Source organism: Opisthocomus hoazin, chromosome 19 (genome assembly GCF_030867145.1).
Source record: "Opisthocomus hoazin isolate bOpiHoa1 chromosome 19, bOpiHoa1.hap1, whole genome shotgun sequence".
Classification (NCBI taxonomy): Eukaryota; Metazoa; Chordata; class Aves; order Opisthocomiformes; family Opisthocomidae; genus Opisthocomus; species Opisthocomus hoazin.
Genome location: NC_134432.1, coordinates 7,169,420 through 7,194,042, shown reverse-complemented (window position 1 = coordinate 7,194,042; position 24,623 = coordinate 7,169,420). Strand labels below are relative to the sequence as shown.

Genomic DNA, 24,623 nt, shown 5'->3' with positions numbered 1-24,623 from the left:
TAGTTGTAAAATAAAAACACATTATTGTTTGTTTAGGGTTTTCCTCAAGCCGACAGCATGTATTCAGATCACAGTAAAACTAAATCAGAATGGCTACCGTACAGAAATAATGTTCAACAGAAATGCTGAACAATAAAGAAACAGGAGACTCTGTAGCTGATGGCAGGAGTCTCTGGGAACAGACTGCACACCAGCTGCAACGTGAGCCCCCCGAGAAGCCCAGTGTACTCGGGAGAAGCGTGCCCCAGCCTTTCCCAAACTGACATCCACACCAGCACACTCCTTAGTGCACTCGTGACACTGACTTTGCAGATGCCCGTTTTCAAACTGGCGGGCAGACCAGATCCTAATCTGGCAAGAGACAACAGAGCAAAGCTGGCAAACTTCAAAAAGCACTCACAGACCCCACTGGAATACTGCAGAGACAAGCAGGGGTGCTCACAGGACACTGCAGCACCACAGTTACTCCAATATTGGAACGTAAAATGAAGAGTACCTGGGCTAAGGCTTTCAGTGGGACTGGGAAGTGGAACGTCACACCCAAGTGCAAGCCAGGTTACGTATTTACATCTCTTTCAAAGCATTTAAGAATCTTTTCCCAGTAGCTACCAAGGTTCACAGAGGTTTCATCTGTCTCTGCTAGTCCTTGCTGAGGTCTATTTGTAAAACATTTGTGTGCTACTTTAACCTTCTGGATTTTATTTTAGCTCACTTCACATTCTTCTGGCTATTTCTGCATCTTATGCTATCATTGATCCATCTTGGTTCAAAAAAAATGCGACCTCCAAATTTCTGTCTTCAAAAGCCCCCCAGCTCCCGACACCCATGTTACGGCCTCTTGATTCAAACACTGAGACAAAGCTCGGAAGCCTGAGAATTCCCTGCAGGAGGAGAAACTGATGACAGAATTCAGCATCCCTGAGGCAAGTATTTCCATTATGATTCAAACTTTTGTTAACACACAGTCCCAAGAGTAACATTCAAATAGTACAAGTCGTTCCTGCAATTTCTGGAGAAAAGTAAGCTACAAAATTTGTACGGGCCTATTTCTTAGCACTTGCATGCTACTCTAAGGCACTGATGTCAGGAATTGGTTTGAAACACAAGGACACGCTGCTTCCCGCAAGAAGACTGAGTATTGTGCAGACTCTCCTGGCAAAGTCAAGAGCTGAAAAGGAGCGATGTGATCGGAGCAGAGACAGAAGCGAACTGCAGCCAGTAAGTCTGGATAGACTGGAGAGGAAAATTAGTAAGGAGAAAAATGGGAGGGTGACAATAGTTTTGGTGAGAAAAAAACCAAAGCATGGTATTTTTGACTAAGGACAGTCAATACTTTCTGTGCCCTACCTCGCTTCTTCCACATGATGGCTCCCCGCTTTCTTCTTTGAAACACGAATGCGAACCTGCTACACCAACAAAATGGGGCATGGGGGAATATAAAAATCAGTGTTCTGGCTTGAGAATGATCATACTGGTCACAAGACCCACCCTCATTAAAAGTCTGATTGGCTCTGTCTACTGTATAAAATTTGAATATACATAATAATACGCATCTTCCATCAACAAGCTTCAGAAGCTAAGAAAAAGGAGTCAAGTTGCCACTTCACAGCCAGGAGGAAGAAACCACACAGATTAATTTACTCAGACCTCCTGCTTGTGACAAGCCACAGAGGCACAGGTTACGCTGAAGTGCAAAGGAACAACCTTATGTTCAGACTTCACTTCCCACGTGCGACACATCCTCTGCCCCAAAGACTGGTATTCAGAGACCTAGACTCTGAGCCTGATTTCACCACACATTTGAGCACTACTGAGGATGTAGCTCACATTATCTTAATTTATATATATTCATTGTTGCTACTCTACAGCACGAGCATTGATGGAATGGGAGTGTTAGGAAAGGACCTGAGGGTAAGTTGCCATAAGGAATGAATACACACTGAACGTCCGCAGTCCCCATTGCATGCATCCTGTTCCTCGCACTAAATGCGAAGCCATTCCAAGGTTCTCCCATGAAAGAGGAGAAAGCTCCCCCAGCCACCCCTTCACACACAGTAACAGATCTTGTACAGGGATTTATCAGGAAGCTGCTGACAGCCACTAAACTCACATTCAGATTTTTTCACAATGCCTTGTTCATTCTCTTTTAATGTTTGTCGAATCCCTACATCTCCTTACCAAAAACACAGGAGCAGTTTTTATCAGGAGTTACCTTTTCAGACAGTAACACTGGAATTATAACAATAAATTCCCCTTCATACCAGGTGATGTTACCCTTAATCTCGAACTACCCGTAGGCTGGAACTAACATTTCCTGGATCTTCTCAGCTCTTCTCGATCCCACTCTTTCTCTTTCAGAATGACACGCTCACGGAGCTTCGCTGTAATGTGTTCCAGCAGCAATCGGCACATTTGAAAAACTTTCTGCTCAGATGCCGACAGTACGTGGTACGGTGTGTGCGCAATTCTCCTGTCCTGCAACATGCCATGAGTTACTCCATTCATGTATGGGAACACTAACAAGTATTTCAGAGCTAAAGCCAACCCATTCCAAAGGCACAGCACCATCCTTGCTGGATCCTGGCTTGGAGCTCAGTCTGTGATACGGGTTAATGGACATGTCCAGGTTAGTTGTTCCAATCATCAGTTTGGTGAGTGTTCAACAAGTTAACTAACACAATTTCCAAATGTTTCTTCAAGGGGGAATCACAGAATCACAGAATGCTTTGGGTTGGAAGGGACATTTAGAGGCCACCCAGCCCAACCCCCTGCAGTGAGCAGGGACATCTTCAGCCAGACCAGGCTGCTCAGAGCCCCGTCCAACCCAGCCTGGAATGTTCCCAGGGATGGGGCATCTCCCACCTCTCTGGGCAGCCTGTGCCAGGGTTTCACCACCCTCAGTGTAAAACATTTCCTCCTTATATCCAGTCTGAAGCTCCCCTCCCTTAGTTTAAAGCCATCACCCCCTGTGCTATCACTACAGGCCCTGCTAAAAACCCCGTCCCCACCTTTCCCACAAGCCCCCTTGAAGCACTGGCAGCTGCTCTAAGGTCTCCCCGCAGCCTTCTCCTCCCCAGGCTGAGCAGCCCAGCTCTCCCAGCCTTTCCTCCCAGCAGAGGGGTTCCAGCCCTCGCATCATCACTGGGGCCTCCTCTGGCCCCGCTCCCACAGCTCCAGCTCTGTCCTGTGCTGAGGGCTCCAGAGCTGGACGCAGGGCTCCCGGGGGCTCTCAGCAGAGCGGGGCAGAGGGGCAGAATCCCCTCCCTCGCCCTGTGCCCACGCTGCTGGGGATGCAGCCCAGGGCATGGTCGGCCTGCTGGGCTGCCAGTGCACACTGCGGGGTCATGCCCAGCTTTTCACCCCCCAGTTCCCCCAGTCCCTCTCAACAGGGCTGCTCTCCGTCCCTTCATCCCCAGCCTGATGCCAGGGTTGCCCCACCCCAAGTGCAGGACCCTGCACTGGGAAGCTGCCCTCATCTTGCAGAGCTCCTCCCCAAGCACCTCTGGAAGAACCAAGAAGTTTCTTAGAAAAGACAGCTGGAGGGCACTGCTTGTCCCCTATTACTTTCCTCAATTCCCCACACTGCTTCCCTGCAGCGAGTGCCAGCGAGCAGAGTACAGACTGCAGTCCAGAGTGAGGCAGGAAAGTAAGGTACCTGGAGTATGACGATCAAGTTTGACCTGTGATGACAGCTATAAATTGCTTAATTTATTTTCCTGTTTGAGGATCAGCTGCGATGGCAAGCAAAGAAATCACATTTGAATGTCTACACAGAACATTGGTGTGGGATGCAAAAATCCTTGTTAGCTCTAAGCAGGCTGCTCCATGAAATGAGGTGCACCACTACTTTTGCTCTTTTCAGAACAACTCCTGTTTATGTCAAGAGGTAAGCAATGAGCTTACCATGAAAGCTATTAATATGGGAACTGAGGCCATACCTGGTAATAGCTGCAATAGGCACAGTCAACAGCTGTTCCCATGGCTTTTCTCTGTCCTTCCCTAAGAGTAACTGGTGCAAGGATATCTGCACCAGCTTCAAGCAGCTTATCAACCTGCAGAAAGCAAATCATCACACACCCAAGCAAAAATAAAAGCTTCCCAGAAAAGGTGCATTCACACCACAGCTAAATAGACAGGACTGAGCATCAGAGCTTAACCTCTATTTTTAAGGCTATTTTGTGCAACAAACCAGGCATTCCTCCTGCCCCTGCAGAGCAGATGATGACTTGTCAAATCTACATGTGTTGATTCTCTTCTACACCGACAAGTAAAACCTTCTGGAGGCAGTTCCTATTTGTTTCTGGATATCTCACCACCTTGCAGCCACAAACAAAGCAGGCACAACTCAGGGGGAGGGGGCAGAACAGACCCCAGCTAGGAAAACTGCCTCCGCTCCCACACCCCTCAGCTGGAGCTTTCCTCACCTCGACCCTGAATGAGATCAGCCTGGTGCTCCCTGGGCTGAGGAGAAAAACTCCAGTTTTCACAAGGCCAAACGCTGCCATTGACCTCATCACAGATGAGAAAGTACACTCATCACAAGTGGCACTGACCACCTTGCAACACCAACCAAACACAATGCATCTCTCTCCACATGTGGATGCCAGCTGTGTTTATAAAAAAGGGAACAATCAGACTCGACAGGGCCGTGGACACTACAGCCATCCCATTTGGCTCTAACGTAGTTCTTCCTCTGCTACACAAGCAGGGTACCATCCTCTTTACTCCAACATGCAAATGAATTTCCATACAAAACCCGTGTTCCTCAGGAAAGGCGCAAACAGCATTAGGAACCGACACAAATTCATTGTTCGGGGAGGCGGGGGGCGGGAATCAGCTTACCCATTAAAGAGAAAGGGAACTCAATGCACCTGACAAAAATCACTGGCTTTCTGAAGTTTACAGAAACCACCACACACAGCCGTTTCCTCAGCAAAGCAATCCTCTGTGCTGTTGTTCTCTGCCGCTCATAGGCCGTACTGACCGCTGCGCAGAGGGCATTTCTGACTGCTCCACTTAAGGGCAGATTTGGGTCAGCCCCATGTCTGAGGAGTTCAACCACTGCCTGCAAATGTGCATATGCAAAAGTGACAAATTAGTGACTGGAGAAGACATTATTGACAGTTCTACAGCAGGAAAGCAAGACCCAAGCCAGATCAGTCAAGACCCTGAAGCTTTATGGCATTTACCCCAGCACACCCGAGTATCTGCTGCCACTTGTCACAGCTTCAGCAGCACACAAAAATTTAGCCCACCAGACAGATGTTTTCACTTCTTTTAGCGTGAATCATACTGTCAGCATGGAATACTTTACCAAACAATACCATCAAACGCGTGAGAAGGTAGCTAAAATCACCTGGTCTGATTCATAACTGTATTTAAAAAAAAACCTTTACCACAAAGATAAGGATCAGATAGGTTGATCACTTACAGCCTACTAGATCATTACTTGATCAGATGTTAGCCTCCGAGAAAGTGGGAGAAGCAGTAGATGTTGGTTGATATGGGACTTTCTATTTCATTCAAAATCATGGAATTTAAATTTTTGTGTTCCAAGGAAACACTTTTGCCCAGAAAAATACCCAAATTGTCTTAGAAATTATGAAGACGCTATAAGGAAAAAGGCTCAGGTTCAAACACTTGATACAGAATCTATTTTATATTTCATGCAGTTGTAGCCACTTCTATTATAAGCCCCTCCATAGTCCACATCCTAGGTCCATATTCTATTGTATCCAGTTTTATTTTTATAGACATTTAATAACGTTCCAGTGAACGGAATACAGTTAAAGAACAACACAAAACAGATATTTTCTGCTATGTTCTACCATTTATCCTACGTAAAGTATAAATTTTGAGGCAACAGAGGAAAAGGTAGAATGTTGATTTCATCAAATATACTGAAAAGGGTTTCCCCTAGCTTTGCTCATGGCTGTGTTCTCAAGAGAATACTTCTCTGGATTATTTGTGTGCTTTTGTACTGGAGAAAAGTAAACAGGGAAGCAGAAGTCAGGCTCCAGCCCTGCCCCTTTCCGCTCATCTGAAGTGCCTGGCTCCAGCCAGCCACTCTTGCCCCTTGCTCTCGGCGAGGCCCGGTGCGCTGGCTGTTCAGCAGCCGAGCTCTGCAGGGAGTGGGGTGGCAGCCTCACCCGACACCCTCCTGCCTTGCCCTCCACAGGGAAGATTAGCCCAGATCCTGGACACACCAGTTCTGCCCAGAGAGGCAGAGCACTGCCGGCACATCCGCCTCATCCCCTCTCTGGCTGCTTACCTGCTCTCGTGCCACGCTGGCCATGTGGACCGGCTCTGACCACCCCAAGTGGGAAGCAGAGAGACCATTCCATGCTCCAGAAGACAGGCACTGACTCCACACACTGAATTCTACTGCGTGAACCATAAGCCTCACTTGTGGAGCTCTGAGCCTCCTTACTACCAAATGCTTTCTAAGACTGATCATTGATCTGTTCGTACAGCGGTATGCTTCTTACCATGAACGGCTACACTTTTGTCTCATACCCAGAAGCAAGTGGTTTGGTGTTTGGTGTTTGGTTGGGTTGCTCCGGGCAGGGAGGCAGCCTGTAAGAGAACTGAATGTTCTTGTGATTCCTAAAATGAACACAGTTCTCCAAATGCTAGTCCCTTCTGAGCCCTGCCCAAATGTTTCTGGGTACCTCATACTAGTCCTTTAGGACTTCACTAGTTCAGTTCACGAAACGTCCATAGATTTCAAAGAAAAGTAGAAAATTTATTATTCTCATGAAAATGAATGATGGCAAGTGCCACTCATTATGTAGTTTGGCTGTCATCAGAGAAGGCAGATGTGAATGGAGAAGTACACCCCAAAAATGAAGGAACTTCAAGATGCTCACCAAGTCATTCCCACTGGTAGTTGCTAGGGAAAGCTGTGAATGGCCGCTCCAAAATGTGTTTGGATTTGCCTGGTGCTCTAGCAGGAGGCAGATAACATCTCTGTCATGCTTTGTAGGCAAGTGCGGTGGAAAAAAAGTAGAATTAGATCATAATAAAGTTAACTTTCTAATATTAAATTTAATAATAATAGCATGATTAATGAGCAGCATAAAGCACATTCAAACCTTTCACTTAAACTATGATGTTACAGTAAAAACATACGTCCACTTTCTCATGACTGAGAACCCCAAGCACAGTGGCGTTACACATGAAACCTCTTCACAACAGATTATCAAATCCCATTAACCCTGCCACCAGAAAGCACGTGTATGTTTGCTTCTGAAGAAGCGGGTCTCCTCTCTCAGATACCTTTCCCCAGCTGTATGTAACCCAAATCTGCTAGAAGAATGTTACTATAGTACAAAATCAAATGCACAAAGGTTAGTGCATGCCAAAACTAAGACGGTCTAACTTCAAATTGGCCTTGTGGATGATTAAGTTAATGGTCAATTAAGCAAAGGAAACCTGACTAAAGGAGTTTCTCTTGTCGAACAGAACTCCAAAGATTTAAGAAAATTTTTTCCTCAAATGTTAATAGATTTTTAATCAGTACAATGATAATAATTCAGCAGAAAGGGAGTTTTTTCCTGGTATTCAATCTGCTCCTTACAGAGGGATGAAATGACTTCACTGCCAAGTTGTGTCATTTGAGATTAGCTTAGAACTGCTCCTTGTGAGAAGAGCCGCGATGCCATGATCTTACCTCACTGCTATCCTCTCTCTCGCATGCAATACGCAATGCAGTCCTTCCACCTTCTTCAGGGACAGGGCCACTATAGCAGGAATAGTACTCTTGTGGTGGTCCTGCTTCATTTCTCAGTTGCAAAGTGACAACACCCGTCAAGTTGGCTTCTTTGGCTTGAGGCTAAGGAATCCAAGTGAAACGATGTCCACATTTGCAACACACATTAAAGACAAGTTAACAGAAAACAAACCTGCCTGTTGACCCAATAGTCGGGATCTCAGTCATGGACAAGACTTGCTCAGCCTTACAAAAACAACTGCCACTCTTCTTCTACTTTCTGCTTGACATTCAGGTCTCATCTGCTAGACTGCTCTCACACTGCACACTAAGAAGTTTAATAAAACCACTGGCAAATTTGAGAGATAGATGTTAATAACTTTTACTGGGCCAAACGATAGGGCGTATATTCCAGGTGCCAGCTACGTTTTCATGGAGGCAAACTATCCACATACACCCCCAAAAAAAATCTGACACCATCAAAAGAAAAAAAAGGGCAAACAATACTTGGAAATCACCCAGAAACTCCATCACAAAGTGTTCTCAGCGGAGACTCATCATTTCAGGCATGTTATTAACTCAGCTTTACCCACAAGCCTTACATTCGATCGACCTTTACAGTCCAATGAACGACAGGCAATATGCACAACAGAGCTCATGACAGTTTTGTAGATGGCATCAACTGGCAGACGGGCAAAGGATGCAGATACACCTACCAGCTGTCGGAGATGAAATTCAGGCCAACATAGCCTGGCAGGAAGGCTGCGGTTTGTCCGTGAATTTCTGGAAATTTTTCAGTGACACAGCTTGTTGCTATCAGCGGCAGATTTCATCTGGATTTTTGCAGGCGAAAGATCCAACTCCAGCAGCACTCAGTCCTTGGTCTTTACTACCAGCTCAGGCTAAAGGAAAAGAAAAAGTCACTTTCTACAAGATTCATTTATATTGAAACAAGCAAAACTAAAATAAAGTAAATGTTTGATTAAAGCCTTGTATTCTTCTGAGTAACAAAGTCAGTCAGTAGTCCTACCAAGGCCACAATGGGCATCAAATCAGCAAACAAAATACTGGACTGAGCAGCACATTAGCCAAACCATTAACACCGTATCTGAACCTTTCCTCTCCAGGCTCAACTGAACACTGTCCCTCTGGGTGATACTATTTAACCAGCCTGAAAAGATTTACAGTAGAGTCTCTACAATAGACTTCAGCCCTGCAGGAAGCCAGGGAAGTCTATCCTCCATATCTCCTGAAAATCCAGTCCTTATTCAGCATATAAAAAGGTCCAGCATGGTTTAATGGCTTTTATTGCCCACTACCTGGAGGGAGCCAGAAAACCTGGCCTGGGCTAGGAGTTGTGCTTGACACAACTTGTTTGTGGGAAACAGCTTCCAACTCTAAGCTCTGCAGCTGCTTAACTCTGCAAAGCTACTGGAGGCGAGTCAGGAGAACAGGAAAATCCCCCACTGGAGAGGGAGGAAGCAAATATTATTATGCAGCAGTCACTAAAAGATGGGAATAATAGGAGTGTAATAGGAGTAGTGTGTGGGGTTCGCTGGGTGGAGCAGGGCTTATAGGCCTTGCTTGAACAAAGTTAGTGATCAAAGGATGCCCTGATGAAAGATTCAAGGACTGTGGAAAAGTACAGAAAGAAGTAAACAAGAACGGAAGGAGACTGAGTAGTTGGCCAAAAAATCTAATTGGCAAGTAAAGATGTTACTGGGAGGAAGTTATATCCTGGACTAATGAGAAACTAGATATCAAATATAATCAGTAGTTGTCACCATAAATATCAAGTATAATCTGTAGCTGTCACTAGAGAATTGCATGTTTCGATGAGATAATCTTAAAAATAGTATATAAGGTACTGAATCTATTAATAAAGTTGGACATTTGCAGCATTCATATTGTATGTGTATGCTTTGTCCATCTTCACCACGGACATGTCGCAACAGTAGTGTATGCAAAACCCTCACCAAGAACAAAATCATTTACCTCATGCAGGTATAACTTCCAGTTGTGTGACATTTGTCTGGTCCAGCAACAGGAAAATTGGAAAAACCATCCTGCTGTTTAGCTTTTGCCACCCTTGCCGCTCTGGTGTGCATGCTCTCACCAGATTCCCTTGCAGTAAGAGCCTGCTTTGCTCCTGTCCTGAGCACATTCCTCATCCAAACAAGTTGTGCCGGAGTGACCAGTCCCACCTCTGTCTCCACTGCTCTGTACTTTTGAAAATTGGTATCAGCAAAGAAAAAGGGCTTGGGCATTGCCTTCCCGCTCTGCAAGATTCCTCTGAGCAGGAGGGTGCAGAGCAGTTCTGCCTATCCTCTAAAGCTCGTCTCTGCCTGTCTTCCCTGCTCTCGGCGACGAACAGCTGCCAGCCTTTCACACATTGGAAAAGGTGCTACCAGAGATGATAAAACAAGTTAAAAATGGAATGCAGTAGGAAATAGCTTGTTAAAGCAGAGGCTGATAGGAAAAAAGCCACTAAATGAAATCCTTTTTGACTAGGCTGTCTCAATATGTCACCATAAGGAGAGTTCAGCAAAGGCTCCCCAAGACCAACTCCTAGAGGAAACCAAGCAAATGCCAAACCAGATATTCAGCAAGGGCATGCAGCTGGTGTGCAATAACTGAAAGAGACCTGTCCTAACTGAAATCAGGAAACCACTGTGCCCCAAAATCAGTGTGTGGAAGTATGGGGAAGGCACCCCTAGGTGCAGGTTCAAAGTGGCTCCTCTGCGTTCATAAATCACTGCACCAAGACATGCTACAGCCAGCACCAGTTATAAGCACAGCTGCCTTTGCTCTGCCTAGCACGAAGGGTCTGTGGGCACCAGTCAAGACCAGTGAAACCAGCAGCCTGAGCTCTTCACAGCCAGGAGCTTCCATTGAAGCTGCCCTGGGAAAGCAGAGAGTGAAACCTTGATCAGCAGCGCAGTGTGTGAAACCCAAGGGGTGAGCGAGGGGAAGCCTTCTCCTTTTGCTTCCCCATGTTTCCCCTCTGTGGTAAGAACAGCTGTCTTTAGAAAATCTACAAGTTACCTGTGCATTTTTGGAGGCTCAGGAACTCCTTGGAACTGGTTTAGTAGTAAGGACAAGGGAAAAGTGCAGCAGGGCTTTTAGCACTGAGGACCCCGGGCATTAAAGATGCCATATGTTCACAAAATCCAGAAGCTGAAAGGGAAAACCAAGGGACACCTTTTGAAAAAACAGCTATCTTAGCTTGGGCAAATGTCCCCACCACAGATACTAAGACTGGTTTTGGGCTGAAGAAATTCTCCTTTGGAAATACAAGTGTTCATAATAAAAAAAAAATCTGAAAACATTGTTATTCGAATGTATTTATAGCAAGAGCTATAAATAGCACAGCCCACAGAAGGCTAAGTCAGAAGAACATCTTTCGTTGCTTGTTTGGATGATAACCTACCCTTGCAGGTTGACGTCACTCCTTTCTCAGCAAGGCAAGTCTCCAAAGCACATGGAAGCTCCCCTTGAGCACCCGCCACGGTGCCAACTCTCAATCAAGCTCGTCTTTCACATCGCTTCACACCAGATCTGCCAGACTCTACCTCCCAGCTCCCCGGTGCCAACTGCCTGCCCTTCTTGCAGCTTTAGGAGTTGCATGGCAATGTCCTTAGGTTAGCACAGATCAGAGGAGTGCAATGACTGGGGCTTGCTGATGGCTGTTTTAAATACTTTCGGCTTTTGCAGCTTTCCCCATCCTCCCTGCAAAGCTCTAGCCTCCTGGTGGCAGCAAAGCCCCAGGACCCCACCAGGAGCCATTGTTTCACCTACAGTTTTGCATTAATCAGTGCTAAATCCACTTACACACACAGATGCGATGAACTCACATGAATTTTTTGAAGCTCTTCTGTCATCTGGTTGAGCCCTCTGGTTTGCTAAGCTTAATTTCTTGGAGATTCGATTCTGGTGACTTCACTCTTAGCATTTATGTCTCTAGAGGTGAAGTGATGGGTCACAGTGTTTAGAGTGCTGAAAATTCTTGTTTTCTCATCCCCAAAGTGATCCTGGACTTTCAAGACTCACGGGGGATGTTTCCAAGGCTCAAGGGAGAATCTACATAGAAAAAAGAATTGTTGATGGAGTAAATGATGAGCCCTCTGCTATCTTCACTGGGTCCTGGGATGAGGAAAAGCAATTACGGACACATTGATCACTGGGCCAATTTTAAAATCTACCCTCAGGGGCCTGACCTACTTTGGACTAAGCGTGTTTGTTCATTGGGAGTTTCCCCCTGCTCCCCACAGCAGCTGCAGCCAGAAGGACGCTGCTGCTCTCCTCTGCAGCCGTGCTGACAGACACATCACAGCCCCCTCCACAGCACGCGTCCTCAGCCCGGCCCAGAGCTGGCCACCCCACTAATGGGGCAACTGCGAAAAGCTGGGCAAACACATTCTTACTTTTTTTTTCTTGGCAGGACAAATCTAGCCTGGAGCCCTTGAGAGACTGTAACAATGAGATAATCTCCAAGGTCAGTTTTGCCATTGCTTGTTGGTGTGATTTACCAAGGGAAACAGCTGAGAGCAGCACCTTTTGCCTCCAGACAGCTGGAACAAGGTGTTGCGGCTGTTTCCAGGCCCGGAGCAGAGGATATAAGGCACTGGACAGGAGAAGGCTTCTCGCTAGGGGCTGGCTCTTTTCCATCTCTACCATGAGGCAGACGCAGGTCAGTCCAGATGGGCAGCACAGGCTGTGCAGATGAGGAAAGAGGGGTGCGTAAGTCCCCGGTCACCCTATAGCTGCCCTGCATAGACCTCTCCCTCCCTAGCAGCTCGGAGGCACCTGCTCATCCTTTTTTGCTGTCCTTCTGAAAGGCTGAAGAACAAAGGTACTCTCGTTTCGCCCCAAGAATGGCATGCATAGCGCTTATCCAGCCACAGATGAAATACTTTTTCCCATGTAAAGCAAAACATAAAATTGAGTGCAACCAGTCTGATCACAATCCCGCTGATTTCCCTGCACTTTTCTCAGATGGGGACAGGAAAGTAAGGTGCACATTTCCCTGTCAGAATTGGTTCTCAGGAATGACGATAATCACAACATCTACTGGATTATTATTTTATGTGCATACATATATGACTATGTATAAGAATGTGTGTATGAGTATGCATGTGTGTGGGCTATTGGGTGGACACGGGATTTGAAGTAACAACCACATACTTTTCTCTCCCTGCCTGCTCCCATTTGCTCAGCATTAAAGTAGGCTGTCGTGTATCACTGGGATTTGGGATGTTAGCGGGACCTCATGACAGAAGCGAGTGCCTGAGGGGCAGCTATGTTCTGCCTCTGACACCCTGACAGCTGGGAAAGGCTCCAGGAAATCACAGTCTCCTCCGAACTGGGATGAAACAACAATAAGAGAAACACCTTAAATTCTGCCTGCTGTTGAAATTCATAATCTTTCCAGGCTCTGTGTCTGAAGATAACATGGGGGTCAGACTTGATGCGGCAGTTTGGACATCTAGTAATGCTGCCACAGATGAGCAAAGCACAGGGCACAGCAAAAGGAAAGCAGAACGGAAATCCTGCTCACTGCTGTGACGAACAGGGACTGGAGAAAAAAAAACAGGTGAGGATGAAAAATATCCAGGATTCTGTGCCCACTTAACCTTGCCTGGATACACAGAGTTTGGACTCCGTGTCAGACACGGATCACGTGTAAATGGAAACCTCTGTCTGAAGGGCTGCAAAGTGATGCGGGGCTGCCCGGCAGGCAGCGCGTCGGAGCAGGAGCCAGACTGTTCCTGCCAGTGGCCTCAGCCGTCCCCAGGCTTTTCATGTCCCGGTGCCTCAGTTTGCCCACCTGCACAGTAAGCTCTGCTCTTCATCAGGTACTCGCAGACAGGATGAGGGGAGCTGCCTGCACTTAGCTAAACCGGTGGTTTTGCTGGTTCATTTCCTCTGGAAACACAGTATGGGAGGGGAAAGGCATCCAAAGTCTGCAGAGGTGGGAGGTGAGGCAGGCTGGGCAGCCGGGTGAGAACGTGCCCCTCAGGCTTGTGGAAAGCGGCTGGTCTGGGACACAGCTCGGGACGCAGCAGGAGCCCCATGCCTGGGAGCAGGCAGCAGGCAAGCGCAGAGGTGGAGCTTATGCTGGGTTTTTGTGTTAGATATAAAAGGCTTAGATGGGTCAGTGCCAACCACAGCGCCCGGGACATGGATGAGGAGCGAATGGAGCGGGGAGCGGTGCCGGCCATGGGCAGGGCAGCCCCAGTCCTCCTGGCCCTGCTCAGCCTGGCAGCGGCCGTGTGCGATGCCCAGGACGCCTGCCCAGGTGAGTGTCCCGCAGATCCCGCTGCCATCCCAGACAGTCCACTTCACCCTCCACGGCACAGGGAGCCGGGTGATGGGTACGGCTTTTTGCCTTCCTTGCTTTTTTAAATCCAGCTGCAAGTGGGAGGAGGGAAAGGGGGAGAATGAAGTCTCAGCAGCCACTTTACAGAACTGCTGGCTCCAGCCAAAGATGTGGCATCGTCCCCTGCTCGCCAGTGGGATCTCCAGAAACAGGCTGTCCCGCTGAGGTTTTCCATCCTGGTTAAGGGATTTTGTTCATGGTGCTTTGGCCCAGTTACTAAAGGATGCAGAGCAATATGAAGCATCAGTCGAGTGCTTGCCGGGTGCCAGGCTGCTTGGCAGCTTGAGGACACTGCGCAGCACAGCTTTCCATCTGTATTCCTTGGGAAGGCGATACGGGTGATTTCAAACTGACCTGGTGTCAGGAAATTTGGTAGAACCTTTACTGTCCACAGATCCGTCAATGTCACTTACTCTGCTGTCAGTTCCCCTAGGGCACATCTCAGCTTTTATTTTATTAAGCTATTGTGTATTTGTCGTGCATGTAATGTCATATATAACAACCTCCTCCCTCGCTGAACTCCCCTGAACCCTAAGAGAATCAGTGTCTAGCTCCTCGAATATGAGAGATCCTCAATGCCATCTGTTAATACATACAACACCACCAAACTGCCACCCTCATTGCTTTTGCTTGCACTGCTCCTGAACTCAGAGGGTTCATTTTCCCCTCCAAGACATTGAAAGCCCTAATAATCTCCACAAAGACTGTCTTCATTTCCTTAGAGGTGAGAATAGTGGGACTGGGTGATGCTGACCGGCTCGCCGTTCTCCAAGGATGCCCAGGGATCCCAGGTGCCTCTGGCTCAAAAGGAGAACCAGGTCTCCCAGGAGAAAAAGGTGAGACCCCAAAAGCCAGCAATGGACGCTGTGGTGTGAGATGGCTTTGTTGCTTTGGGCAGGGGAAGCAAGCTGAGGCTGAGCAGTGGCTGGCCTGGCACTGGTGAGCAGCTGGAGAGTCGAGCGGGAGTGGAAACCCCCCATCTAGAGATGTGCTGGCACACATGGAGACGTCTGGTTTTCCCTCCGTCTTGTCACAAGTCACAACTCCCTTGTTTCTTCTACAGTAAAAACATCCATTTGTTTTCTGAGTCTTTACTGAGCAGTCTGGGTGTGAGCAAGGCTGCGACGCTCCTGCACGTCTACCAGGGAACAGTCTGGGAAGCATACCGGCACCCCCAACCCCGGGAAACAAGGGAGATGGAGGTCCATCAGGGTTTTCAGAGTCCACTCATAGAGAAGGTGAATCACATTGACAGAGGGAGCAGATCCCACCACAGCAAAATCCATGGACTGGCTCCAGGCTGTACAAAGATCATAGGAATTCATACGTGAACTGCAAATAGGACTTACACTGGCAGTACCAGTGTGGTGTAGTTTCAATAGAAGAAAAGCAGTAAGATCTGTTGCAAGACTGAATCTAACTGAGAAAACCCAGCTTCCTTGTTTCTGCAGAAGCCAAGGTTCATCTGCCCAGGCTTCTGTATCATCTCCCCTCTGGTCAATGTGCACGCACAAATTGAGTCTTTCCTTGCAGGAGAAATGGGAGCCCAGGGACTCCCCGGGAAAGCAGGACCACCTGGTGCAAAAGGTAATGTGTAACATATTCAGCTTTAATCCATAAATCTACCCAAGTTCAGGACATGCATTGGGATAGTGGGTCTAAAGAGACGAGCTGTAGAGCCGGTCATAGTCTAAGAAACAGCCTTGAAGTAGCGTAGGCAAAGCAGGATTTGAGGGTATTGATCTTGCATGGGGTGAGTACTAGAAATAGTGTCCTTGAGTGGGACCACATCACAGAGGGAGATACTCCTATTCTTCTCGAAGTTCCCCGCTGACCCTTACCAGCCCCTAAAATCAGACCTCTCCCCATTCCCCGCTCCTACCCTACCCTGCCTCCACGGCGTCAAACCTGCCCCAATGATCCCCTCTCTGCGGAGCTCCAGGGAGCTTCAACCAGGAGGCCTGGTGTGCAGACACAACACTGAGTGCTTCCAGCAGCCTCCAGGCCTGGGCTCGGCGTGAGAGGCCATCGCAGCCCACCAGAAGGATGGATCAAACCCCCCGGGAGACAGCTGACATGGGGTGAAGCACGGAGGGAGTGGGGATTTCTTTGCAATGTGATGAGCCACTGAAAAGCAGATGATGTCTGCTGAGAAACCAGCTTTCACTCCACCCAGGCTGTGCTGAAGGTCTTCAGCAGGACCTGTGTGCTGCAAACACTGGGAAAGTGTCTCTTCTAAAGAAAGTAGTTCCCAGCCCAAGGTGGCACAGGTGCACTGACCAGCTGGGAAAACAGCCCCTTTGCAAGATGAATAGGTAGTTATTTCCTGGCCAAAAGCTCCCCAGACTACAGCTGAAACCCCAGCAGGGGATGGATAAACCCAAGGAAAAAGCAGCTATTGCCCAAAATGTCGCAGGTGCCCAAGTGAAAACAGATAGTCCCCTCAAAAAGTCACTGAGATGGATCTGTGAATCCCCATCCACTCCAGCAGACGGAGCAGTTGTTCCCTCTCCCTGATGTCCTGCTCTTCCCGCTGTTCCTGAGAGATGCAGCTGACCAGGAGAGCAGCCAGGCCGGGGTGGCCGCACCAGCTGGGTGCACGGCAGAGCCCTTGGCTTTGCGCCGCTTGGCAGCCTCTCCTGTACATTTGGGACATACGGATGGGCTGCAGCAGCCTCCTGGGGAGCCACGGGAATTCCCTCGCATTGAGTCCTCTGTGATGAGCATTTTCCTCTTGTCTCCTACAGGGGCAGCTGGAGAACCTGGCTTCCCAGGACTGAAAGGTAAGTTATGCTGTGCTGAATTTATCATCTGAGCCTGTTTAGGTAAACTTCCACCCTGTGCTTGTCTGGAACAACACACCAGATGGGAGCAACTATAGAGAAATACAAGTACCCACCAGGTCCTGGCTGGGGCTGTCTGGTGACAGTTGTGCCCCATTGTAGGCTCAGCGCCAGCCCAGGTGCTGTGAGCAGCCCCCCTCCCAGACCAGCTCTTCAGCGACAGGGGCTGCCCCCAGCTCGGGCACCCCATGCCGCTGCTCGGCACCATCAGCTACAGAACCCGCAGGGCTTCTCACGCCCCAGCCTGCGGGACAGCCAGATTTGGGCAGACATCTGGCCTGCCCATGCTACAGCAAAAGGAAGAGGCTGGGATGAAACTCAGTCCCTGCTAGTGCCAGAGGAACACGTCTGTCTACCAGCACTAGCAACAGGGCAAGGGCAAAACAAGTTTATTTCCTGATGCCATCACCCTGCACACGAGGGCCACTTGCCGAGCACTGTCTGCGCTGTGGCTTCCCTCCCTGGAGCTCAGCTGGTGACAGCCAGGGCCAAGTGCTGCTGATCTGGGGCTGGTTCAGCACATTTGCTCCCACTGTCACAGCTGCTCCCAAGCCACAGACTGAGGCCCTCTGCCAGCAGCAGCCATTCCCTGCTCGGGGCTTTCGACCCTGCCTTCCCTCCTCCCTCCCACACCGCCTGCTCCGGCCCCGTGTGTCCCAGCCCAATGGGTCTCACTGGCACCCAACGTTGGCACCCAGCTGCGGGAGCTGGCCAGCAGCAGGCAGAGCAGCCAGGTCCAACAGAGGCACGGCTTGGGTCAGTCTTGCCCTTTGGACTTCCTGGACCCAAATCAGGTGTCAGGGGAAGATATATCCAGGTGACTGAGGATGCTGGGTGCCACTGCTGTAGTTGCAGGAGTTTGTGACTTGGTTTCCCACCTGCCATTGTCCCCGGTGCTCTCGTGGGTCTATGCAGATGGGCTGGTGGGTCTCCTCTCCTGGGCCCAGCAGCAGCCAGGGCAGGACGTTATACTGAGTTATTCCTCCTGCCTGGCTTGTCTGTGCCTCTGTTGTGTGCGCAGATGAGCTAAACACTTCCCCTACCACCACAGACCTCTACCAGTGCAGAAGGATTTGTCTTGAAAAGCAAATGCTGCCAAGTGCTGGAGGAGGGGAGGGCAGGGTGTGGAAGGTGAAGAGCAATTGATGGTGGTGTTTGTCCAAAAGGAACAAAAGGAGAGCCTGGATTTCCAGAAGCATGGGGTGAGTTTCATCCTAGGTCCTTTATGCCACCGTTGGCTTTGCAGAGCAGAGGGAGGTGGAGTCCCTGCACCAGAAGTCAGGACAGGACAATCTGAAAACAAATTCAGAGTGACCCTGAAGGACAGAGTAAGGAAATATCACTGTTAACCCTTTTGCTTCTTACAGCCACATGCACCTTCTGTGTCTACTCTGTAAACCAGCCAGGGCAGGAAAGTAATCTCAGCTGAGCACTGCTCGAGTCACCCGCTCTCTGTGTCTGTTGGAGCATGTCGAGCCTCAGCCTCCTGGTTCCCAAGATGAAAGCAGTAGAAACACCTCTGTAGACATGCTGGTACCTCAAAGGCAATGGTACCACCCCACGTGCAGTGGCAGGTTCCGTAGACGCAGAGTTCACCTGTGTGTGATAGAGCTCAGACTAACTTCATTGTTTGAATAAAAAACAAGAAAGAAAGAAAACAAGCAAGCATCAGTTGACCCATCTGCCTCCATGAGGTAAAGCCAACGCAGAGCTACATCCTGCTCTGGCTACACTTGGGTGCCGTAGGGCCACACTTCGTGCAGAGGCTCGGGCACCTCAGAGCTGCTGTAACGCCTGACAGAGTGAGACTGGGATGCACTGAACCGGCCCCTTGCTGCCACGGGCACTCCTCTGCCCCTTGATGTTTCATGGGCACGTAAAAACATTTGACTAGTAAGGGACAGGCCAAGGCCAAGCCCACCCCTCCGTCAGGAAGGAGACCCCTGCCCACAAGCCAGCCTGTGCGTCCGCGCATCAATCACAGCACGCCCAGACACCCGCACCACCCACAGCCCCGTCTCAGACCATCTCCCAAGGCTTTCCCCTCTGGAAGCCACAGACACAGCTGTAAACTGGGATATCTGGCAGGGATGGTCCCAGTCTATCCTTTGGCATCGTGAATCTGAGCTTCTGTCTTCAGGTATAGCTTTGGGGAGGGAAAATAAATTTATACAGATGTGTGTATTCAAAAGTGCTGTCTGTCCAATCAACAGAGGATGATCTGAACACTGTTTTCTGTACTAAAGGTAGCTGCTTTTCTGTGTCACCACTCCTTTGCTGCCAACTACCCACACACTCCCTGTGTCTCCCCATATGCTTCTGAGCCTGGACAAACTCCTGGGCCATGAGATTGTCATCCAGCTCAGGGCAGCTCCATCACCCAGACCCCCAAAAGGGCCATTGCAGATGAGAGGAGTCTGAGCACCTCAGACCGTCTCTTAGCAGGTGCCCATCTGCCCTGTGAGAAGTGGGCTCAGGAACAGCAGCCGGGTTTGGCTCCCGGTAGCTGCGTGGCAGAGCCCTGCAGTGCACGGAGCCAGCTGGGAGGCTGACGAGTGCAAAGCTTCCAGCTCAGGGCACGAGGCTGATGCGCTCCCCGGATGCGGTGAGCATGGAATCACAATGTCACTGAATCCCAGCATGGCAGGGGTTGGCAGGGCCCTCTGTGGGTCACCCAGTCCAACCCCCTGCCCAAGCAGGGTCACCCAGAGCAGGCTGCACAGCACCGCGTCCAGGCGGGGCTGGAATATCTCCAGAGAAGGAGACTCCACAGCCTCCCTGGGCAGCCTGGGCCAGGGCTCCGTCACCCTCACAGGGAAGAAGTTCTTCCTCGGGTTCAGCTGGAGCTTCCTCTGCTTCAGTTTGTGCCCGGTGCCCCTTGTCCTGTCGCTGGGCACCACTGGAAAGAGTCTGGCCCCGTCCTCCTGACCCCCACCCTGCAGATATTTCGAGGCATTTCTAAGGTCCCCTCTCAGCCTTCTCTTCTCCAGGCTGAACAAGCCCAGCTCCCTCAGCCTCTCCTCATAGGAGAGATGCTCCAGTCCCCTCCTCATCCTTGTAGCCCTCCGCTGGACTCTCTCCAGTAGCTCCTCATCTTTCTTGCACTGGGGAGCCCAGAACTGGACACAGCACTGCAGATGGGGCCTCAGCAGGGCATAGTAGAGGGGAAGGAGAACCTCCCTTGACCTGCTGGTTCTAACTCTTTCCACTTCATCTCTTTCCCTGATTTGCACGGAAGCCAGGAACTGCCAAGAGCTGCTGGGCAGAGGGAAGGTCCTGAGCGGCTGGTACACCATCTACCCCCAAGGTTGCAATGCCACCACTGTCTTCTGCGACATGGACACGGACGGCGGAGAGTGGATTGTGAGTAGGATGAGGAGAGGGAGGTTTCTATGGCCTTACAATGATTTTTTACTAAGGCTGCAAAGGATAGCACCAAAATAGAAACAAAAAAGAGAAGAACACATGCACTGAGGGGACAGCTGAGGTTCACGTCAGCAAGACTGGGTGAGTCCCTGTGGATGCAGGAGATTCTCCCAGGAGATGTCTCTGGAACAAGCTGAGCACAGCAGACCCACTCCCTGCTTAAATCAGCAAACCATTTCCTCCACATCTTGCAGGGCAGATGGAGGCGATCTGTGAGCGAGGGACTCCCCTGGGGCTTGGTCCACAGGGATGGGCAGGAGTGTCCCAATGCAGGGGAAGCGTTTGCTGCGGATGATTTCAGGGTGCATGGCCTGGGGGGCTGAGGATCTCCTTCCCTTCCCTTCAGGTATTCCAGAGGCGCTGGGATGGGTCAGTGAACTTCTTGCGCGACTGGGACTCGTACAAACGAGGCTTTGGGAACCAGCTGACGGAGTTCTGGCTGGGGAATGACAACATCCACTTCCTCACCTCACTGGGTAAGGTCTGCCTCTGTCCTGGGCTGGGGCCCTGGGAGTCCAGCCCCGGGTCATTAAAGGACTCGGAACTTCTCGCATCCGTCTGAGGCCCCAACAGTTATTCCTAAACAGCACGCAGGCTCTTGCAGCCCATTGCACACAGGGAACTGCACTGTGTAAAAAGGAAAAATAGAAATTAGAGAGTGGTGGTGAATGGAGTTAAATCCAGCTGGCGGCTGGTCATGAGTGGTGTTCCCCAGGGATCATTTTTGGGTCCAGTCTTGTTTAACATCTTTATCAATGATCTGGGTGAGGGGACTGAGTGCTCCCTCAGTAAGTTTGCCGATGACACCAAGTTGGGTGGCTGTGTCGATCTGCTGGAGGGCAGGAAGGCTCTGCAGGTGGATCTGCACAGGCTGGATTGATGGGTCGAGGCCAACTGTATGAGGTTCAACAAGGCTAAATGCCAGGTCCTGCACTTCGGTCACAACAACCCCATGCAACGCTCCAGGCTTGGGGAAGAGTGGCTGGAAAGCTGCCCACGGAAAAGGGCCTGGGGGTTCTGGTGGACAGTTGGCTAAACATGAGCCAGCAGTGTGCCCAGGTGGCCAAGAAGGCCAACGGCTTCCTGGCTTGTCTCAGGAATGGTGTGGGCAGCAGGAGCAGGGCAGGGATCATACCCCTGTGCTCGGTACTGGTGGGGCCACATCTTGAGCGCTGTGTTCAGTTCTGGGCCCCTCACTACAAGAAAGACATTGAGTTGCTGGAGCATGTCCAGAGATGGGCTACAAGGCTGGTACAGGAAGTTCTACAGGAATTTCAAATAAACCATGGTCTCTCAAGTAGTAGAAGTTCCTCTCAAGTTAGCTTAGGGATCCTTAAACCCTCTGCCCTGAAATCCAGGCACGTACGTACCATCAGCCCTGCACTACTGCTGTCCACCTTCTCCTCTAGGACCCTGTGAACTCCGCATAGACCTGAGAGACTTTGAGAACAACTACTATTTCGCCAAGTACGCTTCATTCAGAGTTTTAGGAGAGTCTGAGAAGTACAAACTGGTTCTAGGAGACTTCCTTGGTGGAAATGCTGGTAAGTTAGCAGCAGCTCACTGGGAAAGGCTATTTTCTAAACCATTTCAGAAGTGTCCAGCATTCAGGGTGCAAAGCTGTATCATGCAAACTCCTTGTACCATCTACATGCTGGGTCAATTTTTTTAAAACTGGCCATGGTACCCCAGGTGCCGAGTGACCTCTGGGTGCAGGGAAGGACAGGGACACCCATCACCCACAGAGTGTGACCCAGAGCAGTGCCGACAAGCCTAGCCACATGGTTTAGCAGCAAATGTGGAGCATGGTCCTGCTCTACACCTCATCCAATGTAACCTTCCCAATAGCTCTGCAGCAGCCGGGCCAAGGTCTGCTTTCAGTTATATTGGAGGGAAATACGTGCCTGCGAGGTCTGGCATTTCCAGGGCTGGGGTGCTGTGGAATACTTGCAGCTTTGGCACTCCATCCGCTTAATGACTGATGGTTTGTTTTTCTTTAAAAAGCAAACAAATCCTCTGCAAAATTCAATACCACTCTTGAAGGAATGAGTGAAACCAACACCTGACATAGCAGGGCCTTGGGTTTGTGTGGCTCTGTGCACTGCGAGTCTGTCTGATCGTCAGTCCCTCAGTATGTCTGCAGAGAATTGAGCAGTGCAAGAGAAGCGACACCTGTGTAACTGCGAGCAGAATCTGTCCCATTTGATTCATAGGCATAGATAAGGTCTCTGTGTGTTTTAGCAGTCCTGGCAGGATACTCTTTTTCTCCAAGACCAGGGAGGAAACCTGGGCTACCAAGAGAACAGCAGGATTTACAGAATCTGCCTGACACCCAGCAAGGCCCGCTGATCCCCTGCACAGACACGTTAAGTTCCCTTTCGTGCTCTCTGTTGCAGTAACCGTGAACATGTGCTCTCTGCAGGAGACTCCTTGTCGTACCACAAGGACATGGCATTTTCAACAACAGACCAGGACAACGACATGAGCTCCTTTAACTGTGCTGCAGAATACAAGGGAGCGTGGTGGTACAACGACTGCCATTACTCCAACCTGAATGGGATGTACTGGCTGGGCGCTCACGAGAGCTATGCTGATGGCATAAACTGGAAGACGGGCAAAGACTACCACTACTCCCATAAGCGAACGGAAATGAAATTCAGGCCAGTTTAACACAGCAGGAGGGTGTCTAACTAGCACCAACAAGTACCACTCAACAGCCAAGAGAAGACACAAAACATAATGTTGATTGAGGGCAAAATTGGACCAGGAAGGATATTACTGGTTGTGCCTGCAGCCTAGAGCAGACTTTTAGAGAACAAAAGAGATGGGTGCTGGTTTGAGCTCCTGTAAGCACCAGATTCTTGCCCTGGACTACCCCCAGCAGCCCCGCAGATGCTGACTGCACCTGAGCATCTTTTACTGAAAACTGTTTTACCTTGATTTAAAGACAAACTGATGGTGAGGCTACTGCAACTCAGGAAAGCTCTCAGATACTATTACCCTAGTATTACCTTACTGTAATGGTAAGTACTGGTAATTATCAGCCTAATCCACATATATGATGCCTCCCATGTTCTTGCAGCCTCTTTTTCTGTTGGACCCAAGAGCCATTTGAAAGGTACTGAATTCCCAGGCACCACCCTCTCCCTGCAGGCTGTGATGGAGCCACGATGTAGGCCAGCATGGGAAGGACTGAGCTTCCAGCATAGGGCTGTCAGCATTGCCCCCTCCCTTCTTCCCTCCCCACTGCTTCACCCAACATGTGCTGCAGGACCTCAGGTGGGACCTCAGCTCCTGGAACCATAGCATCATTGCCCAGCACTTCCCACCACGGCAGAGCTGCACTGCGCCCAGAGCCGGCTTCAGCCACTCCTCCAGGGCACGTCCCCAGATCTAATTTCTTAGCCGCTGCAGACCAAGACTATAAATATCTTGAGGATGGGTGTCAAGAAGAAGATGGGTCCAGACTCTTTCCAGTGGTGCCCAGCGACAGGACAAGGGGCAATGGGCACAAACTGAAGCAGAGGAAGCTCCAGCTGAACACGAGGAAGAACTTCTTCCCTCTGAGGGTGACGGAGCCCTGGCCCAGGCTGCCCAGAGAGACTGTGAATTCTCCTTCTCTGGAGATATTCAAGACCTGTCTGGACGCGGTGCTGTGCAGCCTGCTCTGGGTGACCCTGCTTCGGCAGGGGGTTGGACTAGATGATCCCCAGAGGTCCCTGCCAACCCCTGCCATGCTGGGATTCGGTGTGATTCTGTGTTTGTCTGCAGCAGAGCCGGTGGTCTGGGCACAGAGAACACCTTCCACCGATTTTCTGAGGTGTCCTTGTGAGAGGGTTGCATCTGAAGAGCAACTAATGCCATGGATGAGTCAGGATAAAACAAGCTGCAGCTGGGGAAGGGAAATCATTTCATTGTGGTTTGGTCCTTTTGGCTTATGTGCTGCTGGGGTGGCAAAGATGAATCCAACACCCTTTGCACCATACTTGTGCTGCTGCCATTCCCTTGTGCCCACCCAACCGAACTGAAGGGGAGATTTAAGACACCAGCTGACCCTGCCACAAACTAAGGGCACATGGGGGCAATGGATTCAAAATGCCACTCTCTCATAGGTAATACTCTTCTGTAAATTACTTTAAACTAAAGGTTTATTATGCTAGCTGTGCTGATGGAGCATGAAGCCATTTGTTTAGTTGTGTTTGGTGCCTGTGTTTGGAAACACGGCATTTCAGCAGCACCGCTCAGCAGACCCAGGATGATTAAA

The 24,623-nt window shown here is 49.8% G+C and overlaps 1 protein-coding gene across 1 annotated transcript; it reads left to right on the top strand.

Moving 5' to 3' along the window:
• The first annotated feature begins 13,930 nt into the window (after positions 1 to 13,930).
• On the top strand, positions 13,931 to 23,029 carry LOC104329734 (ficolin-1-like). Its single transcript, XM_075439449.1, is given in 10 exon segments — positions 13,931 to 14,009; positions 14,794 to 14,807; positions 14,809 to 14,926; positions 15,624 to 15,677; positions 16,838 to 16,873; positions 18,100 to 18,151; positions 20,176 to 20,296; positions 20,661 to 20,835; positions 21,769 to 21,903; positions 22,782 to 23,029. Coding segments are annotated over 10 exon segments (1,032 nt in total).
• The last annotated feature ends 1,594 nt before the right edge of the window (positions 23,030 to 24,623 follow it).